Genomic DNA, 8,159 nt, shown 5'->3' with positions numbered 1-8,159 from the left:
GGACTCAGATGATCCCACAGGTGAAGAAGCCGGATGTGGAGGTCCTGGGCTGGTGTGGTTACATGTGGTCTGCAGTTAGGCCGGTTGGACATACTGCCAAATTCTTTAAAATGACGTTGGAGATGGTTTATGGTATCTGGCAACTGCTCTGGTAGATATTACTGCAGTCAGCATGCCAATTGCACACTCCCCCAAAACTTAAGACATGTGGTATTGTGTGACAAAACTGCACAATTTAGTAGCCTTTTATTGTCCCAAGCACAAGGGGAACCCGTAACGATCATGCTGTTTAATCAGCTTCTTGATATGCCACACCTGTCAGGTGGATGTATTATCTTGTCAAATGAGAAATGTTCACTAACAGGGATGTAAATAGATTTGTGCCAAAAAATTGAGGTAAATAATTATTGTGCATATGGGGAAATTCTGCGATCTTTTATTCCAGCTCATGAAACATGGGACCAACACTTTTCATCTTGCGTTTATGTTTTTGTTCAGTCGAAGAATCTTTGATGCAGTTGTGTGGCACTGTGATACATATGCCACCTGCTGACAGACGTTTGTAGTGCCGCCTGGTGCAGACACGTCAATCTGAAGCAACATCAACCTATTGGCTTGATTCTATCACGTGTGTGGATCTGAAGATGGCGTCTCCAAATGGAGGTAAATTCTAATTTCGTTGTTGGGTGTAAATTGACATATTGATACCGAGATGCTAATGAAACCCGTATGCTTCGTATTTCTATTTGCTGAAACATTCTGAGTTCATATGTTGTACAAATGTCTCACGTTTTTCACAAGGCTATGCTCACACAACAGGTTAAGTCTGCCAAACCAAAACAAGCCAGCTAGCAATGCCCTTCTTCCTACTTGATAAGATAACTATGCAGTTTGTCTTATTAGCCATCTCGGCCTATCCAATTTATCAGTAACAGCCATTTTAAAGGACACTGACCTAGCTAGGTGATCAGCAAAGGAACAGTAGCTGTAATGACGAATTCATGTGCATGCTAGTAGCTAGCTACAGACCGTACGCCAGATAATGTGATGTAACCAAAGATTGGGTGTCCAATACTGGGCGTTACAAGAAACCCCCTTACAAACCACCACCAATAGATGTGTCAACTAACCTGTTCTTGGCAATACTTTCTTCGTTATTGATTCTGTGGGGGAAAAAGTACCAATCTTAGCAATGTCCGTTTCCAGTTGCAGGTGGTTCTACAAAAACCAGCGAAAACTCAAAGATCATTCACGTTTTGTACCTTGCGAGGAAGTTCCTCTCCGTTTTAGCTGCTGCACATCTAGCATTTCCCAACATCTTTGCAGGAAATAGTCCTTTCTATGTGATGACAGTGCATCACACCGTGTGACCAAAACACAAGGTCTTCACACATGCAAGTGGCATATCTCACTCGATACTAAACATGGATTTAATATGAGTTCTTGCTGGTTTTGTAGAACCACCTGTATGGAGGTACATTTGTGTCTACTCCATACACCTGTAACTGGAAACGGACATTTAAGATACTAGTAAGTTCTTGATTCTGTGGGAAAAAAATATCGCTAAGAACTGGTTAGTTGAACAAAAAGGGCTGTCTAGCTATAGAATGTAGACACCAGTAGTTGGAACTGGTTCATGGAACAGAACTGAAAGTTGGAAAATAAAACAATTTTGAGGAACAGAACCGAGAACGAAAGTGATCTATACTGTTCTGGAACGAACCAGTTATTACCGTTATTTTACATATTCCAGTCCCACAAAAAAACGCAACAAAGCGCCTATGCAAAGTCCTCACTGTTACTCAGAAACTTATTCCAGTGTCTGCCTGCCAGCTGAAAATCTTTGCCAGTTTTTGTGTAGGCTACCTCCCCCCCTTCTGAAGCATGCATAGTCTAATGTAGCTACTGACATTACAGGTGTGATTTAGAAGTTAGGGAGGTTTTTTAATTAGAGAACAATGGATTAACTTTTTCAATGTTAAGGATGCTATAGTTATCACGTTTCACATTGGATTTATTAACTACAAAAAGGTAAGATGTATTTTATTTTAATTCTGGTGCCACTCTGCTCACACAAGTTTGTGTCTGATCTAGCGCTCAAATTCTAGGCAGCATTATGTGTAATGTAATGGAACTGAGAGTCATGATCAAGAGCTAGCTCTGGTCCAAAGTTAGTTAAGCCAACTCTCTGAAGTTCAAAGACATTCAAAGTTCCTTCATAAAAGCTGCTCCTCCGTAGGTATAATTCTGTGGGCCTAATTCTGATAATGCATGTCATAAAAACAAGATGCTCAGTGCTCTCCTCACCTGCAAAATTTCAGTCGCATGTCGCACCCTACACTACACTTGTCTGTCCAATGCATGTACATAGCTTTCCCGTTCCGTAGCAAGCAGCTTTATCCATTGGTGAACTAATTTAATGTTGTTTTCAGAGGTTTAAAAAGGAACAGAGAGGAACAATATAAACCGTTACTTTTTGGGGGTTTGAACCGGCAAGCACAATGACTCAGCGTGAACAGCACTTGGCGAAAGGCTACTCTTTCACATTTAGTAGTGTTGAATCGGTTGATGACGACTAAAATACATTTTTCCCCTTTGTAAGGTGATGATTTTGAGTCCTCTCTGCTGAGTTTTGAGAAGCTGGATAGAGCATCTCCTGACCTATGGCCAGAGCAACGTAAGTTTGTCTTCTCCTCTGTGTTCGCTTCATAAAGCCTATCATTGCAATTTACTCATTCCTGATTCTGATTCTCACACAGTGCCAGGAGTTGCAGAATTTGCTGCATCTTGCAAAAATGTGAGTGTTTTTCAAAGATCTATAGCTAGCGTTGATCTATAGCTAGCCCAAAATATATATGAATAGACCTACATGGCTGAGAGAATGCACATTCTTATTATTATTTTTTGTCTTGCAGCCAATTACCAATTCTCCACCCAAATGGATGGCTGAACTGGAGAGTGAGGACATTGAAATGTTAAAAGGTAAAGTACAGTAGTGTCATATGGTACACTTACTGTTGAGCATTGCCTACTTGTGAAAATAGACTAATAAGTATTCACTGACTGTACTCCAACTCTATTCCTCCCACAGAGCTGGGGAGTCTGACCACAGCAAACCTGATGGAGAAGGTCAAAGGGCTACAGAACCTGGCCTACCAGCTGGGCCTTGAGGAGTGTAAGTATACACACATGATACACATACACACTCACAACCAGTTGGGTACCAGAGCCCTGCACGGGCCTATATTTTAAGGCCTACCCATGCCCGTGATACTCAGGCCCTACCCTACCCGGGCCTGATTGCTTCTGCCAAATTTAAGACCCTGCCTGAAATTAGAAATAGTTTCCTCCGTTAGTAAATCCATAACTTTCCCACTGCGCGCTGCTCGCTCTGCATGCGCTCTGCTCATGGCAGCTCTGGATCTGTGAGTATCATAGCAACGGCTCCGCTTGAGCTGCTCTGCTCATTGACGAGACATATATAGAGAGCGGTTAGCTACTTTTCATCACTCTAAACTCTTACAAAACTCAATGAACATGATTACTTTCTGTGAAATAATCTCTCGTCTTATATTTGACGAGATTGAAGCGCTTCTGACACCATGTTGTGATCTTAGTCAGATACTGTTGACTGTACTGCGCAGCAGAGCACAAGGAAATGACTCCGCTTCAAAATGTTGGTGATCAATTTAGTGATACCCAAGCCCTGCCCATACCCTAGCTATTGATGATAAAACAGGCCCTAACCAAGGCCCATCAGGCTCGGGTCGTGTAGCAGAGCTCTAGTTGTCATTCCATAGGCTACCTCTAGATGGTGCTGCTAGCCTTATGGCTAATTTATGTCTGACCAGTCAAGGAACATCTCAAGTAGCCATTCAACTCATTTTACATTTCACGAAGTAGACACCGCTTTTTAAGATTCATTGTATTTCTAATCTTTCTGAATATTGTTGTAATGAATTAGACAGAAATAGATTGTAAATGGAGAGTATTGGAGTGATTCCTCATGAAATCCAGACAAAAAAATTACGTGATTTTTGTAATTTTCACAAAATGTGATCCATAGAATAGTCCATTGGAGGATAGATTGTTGAGATATATTTGACATTTGTATCTAAAAGCATAATTGAGAAATAATTAAAGTTGGCATATTTATGACATTTTAGCCTTAACCAAAGACTACATCATTTTTCATCTTTCATCAGATGCTACAAAGCAAAAAAAATGGTGTCATTTGAAGCTTTACCGCTTGCTCTGTAATATTTTGATTTAAATATATATATATTTTTTATGAATATTGAAACTTCTAAACATGAAAATATATAAAAAAAAATATTTGGCAAATATTTCAATACAATGCCTTCAGAAAGTATTCATATCCCTTGACTTATTTTACATTTTGTTGTTACAGCCTGATTTTTTTTTAATTATTTTTTTTTAAGTCAGCCATCTACAGTACTCACAATACCTCATAATGACAAAGTGAAAACATGTTTTTAGATTTTTTTTTAGCATTTATTGAAAATGAAATACAGAAATAACTCATTTAAATAAGTATTTACCCCTGAGTCAATACATGTTAGAATCACCTTTGGCAGCGAATACAGCTGTGAGTCTTTCTGGGTAAGTCTCTAAGAACTTTGCACACCTGGATTGTACAATATTTGCATATTATTCATTTTTTTATCCTTCATGCTCTGTGAAGTTGGTTTTTGACCATTGCTAGACAACCAGTCTTGCCATAGATGTTCAAGCCCATTTAACTAAAAACGGTAACTAGGACACTCTGGAACATTCAAAGTCGTCTTGGTAAGAAACTCCAGTGAATATTTGACCTTGTGTTTTAGGTTATTGTCCTGCTGAAAGGTGAATTTGTCTCCCAGTGTCTGTTGGAAAGCAGACTGAACCAGGTCTTCTAGGATTTTGCCTGTGCTTAGCTCTATTCCGTTTATTTTTATCCCAAAAAACCCTCCCTTGCCGATGACAAGCATACCCTTAACATGATGCAGCCTCCACCATGCTTGAAAATATGAAGAGTATTTCAACACGACACTTTGTAATCAGGGTATAAAAGTTTATTTCTTTCTTTGTGTTTTTTTTGCCTGTTTTGGAATATTTTTATTCTGTACAAATGTCCTTTGTTTCTCTTTGTCATTTAGGTTAATATTGTTTAGTAACTACAATGTTGCCCTCATGATGAAATCCCTGAGTGGTTTTCTTCCTCTCCAGCACCTGAGTTAGGCAGGACCTCTGTATCTTTGTTGTGACTGGTTGTATTGATACACCATCCAAAGTGTCATTAATAACTTCAACATGCTCAAAGGGATATTCAATGTCTGCTTTTTAAATTTTGATTCAAGACATTTCAGCTTTTCATTATTAATTAATTTGTAAAAATGTCTAAAAACATAATTCCTCTTTGACATTATGGGGTATTGTGTGTAGGCCAGTGACATAAAATCTCAATTTAATCCATTTTAAATTCAGGCTGTAACACAACAAAATTTGGAAAAACTCAAGGGGTGTAAATACCTTCTAAAGGCACTAATATCTGCTAGTTTAAAGTTATGGCTATTTTATACAGAGAAATTGGCAGTAGTAGGCAATCACAGCCCTCCTTTTACTTGTATCATTGCACGTCAGCAGAGTCAGCAGAGGGCAACCATTTTGAATGCATTTTCACATTAAAGGGTAGTTAGCATGAACTTAGCCACATGTAACAAATGGATTTACATTAGTATACGCATCAAACTATCCAATGCAAAGTTACACCTCACTTTTCAGAACTTGTTTTGTTATTAAATAAAATGGATGAGAATGCCGAAATCATGACGGAAACATTTTTGAGGGATGTGAAGGTATATGGAGGACCCGGCAAGCCAGCCTATTCCCTATAATGTAAACTCCAGCAGAAATGACTTCAAATGTATAACTTTAAATTAAACCAAATCGTTTGCACTCATGACTATGGGTTTCAATTTAATTTTCAGCCAATTTACAAGCAAATACTTGGATTTATTGTTACAAATCGGCTTACTAGTGTCGTGTCTTTGGCTATGCCGGATTAAGTGATATGACATGCTATTCTATAAAATCGTTTCTCCGTAATTAATATTACCTGATTGAGCTAATCATGTAAATGTAATTAACTAGAAAGTCGGGGCACCACGAAAGAATATTTATAGAGCTGTTATCTTCCGAATAAACTCTTAAAGACCTAGTAATATTTTACATCAATAGCAGTCAATATTAATCGTCACCTTATTTCAGTCTCATCTGAAAGTTGTAAATTCTTGGTTATCTTCACGAACCCTGGCTAACAAGTTGAATCAGCAATACAAAATTGGGTTTAATTATTTATTTACTAAATACCTAACTAATCACACAGAATTACACATACACATAATTAATCATAACTTGATTACAAATTACGTCATAAAGGAAAACGTCCCTAGCGGGCGGAACAGATATGACAGCTGGTTACACAAAAGAAAAGGGGGCTGGGTTTGAGTGAAAGAGCGGGAAGACTTGAGGAACAAACGGAGACGCCATGCTATCGTAAATACAGTATCCTATGCATTCTAAATTACCGCCCATTTGGAAAAGGAAAATGCAATAAATATTTACTCTGAGCTGCGCTTCGGTAGGTTGGTGGTAGGTGGAAGGCCGTGTTGCCCAACCGAGTCCTTTGTCCTTTGAAGAATGTCTCTGCTGGTCAATTGGATACATTGTAGTAACATCGTTGTGTGGTAGACGGGATACTCTCTGTCCTATCCTAATTTACGTTTGCAGCTGCTGTTGCTAACTCAACGTCTAGGAGGTATCACTTCTATAGTGAATAAGAGTTCAAAGTTCATACCATTCGCAACCAAAGCTCATGCTGATGTTGGCTTCGTTCTGTAGTTATTATCTGAACCATTCTGACATCGGACCGTCGTCCTCACATCCTCGGAACAGGAAGGTTACATTTTCGTCAAGGGTTTATATAGTGGAGGGAGAAAAGGGGTGTGTTTCATAATTTACAACCTATGTCTCTTCACGTGGGCGGGCCACTGAGTTGGGCCTAATTCAGTCATGAAAACCCAATTATCACATTTTAGAAGCTAAAATCACATTTCATCCCATCACGAATAATTTCATATTCAAACATTTCAATTGAACAACAATTCCATGTGAATCCGATAACTCTGATGTGTAGACTTTCCACTGTAGAGTTTGTCATTCTATCATTGATGAGAATGTGCCAGATGACAACCGAACTGACATAATATACATTAAGTACCACCGCATATGTTCAATTGGTCGGATTACCAGAATATAGTTCATTCCCCCCCCAACTTCTGATGTTCCCAGAATCTCTATGTTAACCAAGGGGTTTTCTAATGTCACATCAGTAGAGTAGAGAGAGGAAAAAGGGGGGAAGAGGTATTTATGACTGTCATAAACCTACCCCCAGGCCAACGTCATGACACTAGGTTGCTAGCCAACTAGACTGCTAACGTTGGCCATACTTGCATGCTAAAGTTAACCCTACCAGCCTGCTAACGTTACGTAAGCACTTCATGAGTCAGCCAGTTGCTATCAACACCAACTTACAGCTACATTAAAGTACTGGAGTGACTGCGGTTCCGACATGCCGTAGCTATTGATACGAATATTTCTGCGCAGGTGCAGGAATTTGTTTTACTTAGCTGCTGCACACTCCTGCCAATGTAACTTCTGCTCTGTGCTCCCACTGCTCCGCTGCCACTTCCATGAAGGGGGAAACTTCATGTTGTGCACTAAAGATATGGTTGAAATGTTCCAACTATGCATTCCATGCCTCAAGTGCGATTTCATGTTCTTTTTTCAGTAGGGGTGTTAAGCTACATACAACTATCATGTTGTACACCGAAGACATGAGTGTGCAAAGCTGTCATCAAGACAAAGGGTGGCTACTTTGAAGAATCTCAAATATAAAATATATTTTGATTTGTTGAACACTTTTTTGCTTACTACATGATTCCATATGTGTTGTTTCATAGTTTTGATGTCTTCACTATTATTCTACAATGTAGAAAATGAGTAGGTGTGTCCAAATGTTTGACTGGTACTGTAACTCAGTGTAAAACAACAGCAATTCAACATTGCATTTAGAAGTCTGGTGATGTAGGGGCAGG

The 8,159-nt window shown here is 39.1% G+C and overlaps 1 protein-coding gene across 2 annotated transcripts; it reads left to right on the top strand.

The window, feature by feature from the left end:
* Positions 1–573: 573 nt before the first annotated feature.
* Positions 574–7,908, top strand: LOC120059874 (protein lin-52 homolog). Of its 2 annotated transcripts, none has more exons than XM_039008932.1 (6): positions 574–663; positions 2,603–2,677; positions 2,760–2,797; positions 2,916–2,982; positions 3,092–3,175; positions 7,853–7,908. In XM_039008932.1, the coding sequence occupies exons 1-6, from the start codon at positions 645–647 to the stop codon at positions 7,900–7,902; spliced, it is 333 nt and encodes a 110-aa protein (XP_038864860.1). In that variant the 5' UTR covers positions 574–644; the 3' UTR covers positions 7,903–7,908. The 2 variants fall into 2 exon arrangements, with proteins under 2 accessions (XP_038864860.1, XP_038864861.1); XM_039008933.1 differs by lacking the exon at positions 7,853–7,908 and adding an exon at positions 4,848–4,892.
* The last annotated feature ends 251 nt before the right edge of the window (positions 7,909–8,159 follow it).

Source organism: Salvelinus namaycush, chromosome 15 (assembly GCF_016432855.1).
Source record: "Salvelinus namaycush isolate Seneca chromosome 15, SaNama_1.0, whole genome shotgun sequence".
In the NCBI taxonomy this organism is placed as follows: Eukaryota; Metazoa; Chordata; class Actinopteri; order Salmoniformes; family Salmonidae; genus Salvelinus; species Salvelinus namaycush.
Note: the sequence above shows the minus strand (reverse complement) of the source record. Positions and strands in the feature narration are given on the sequence as shown.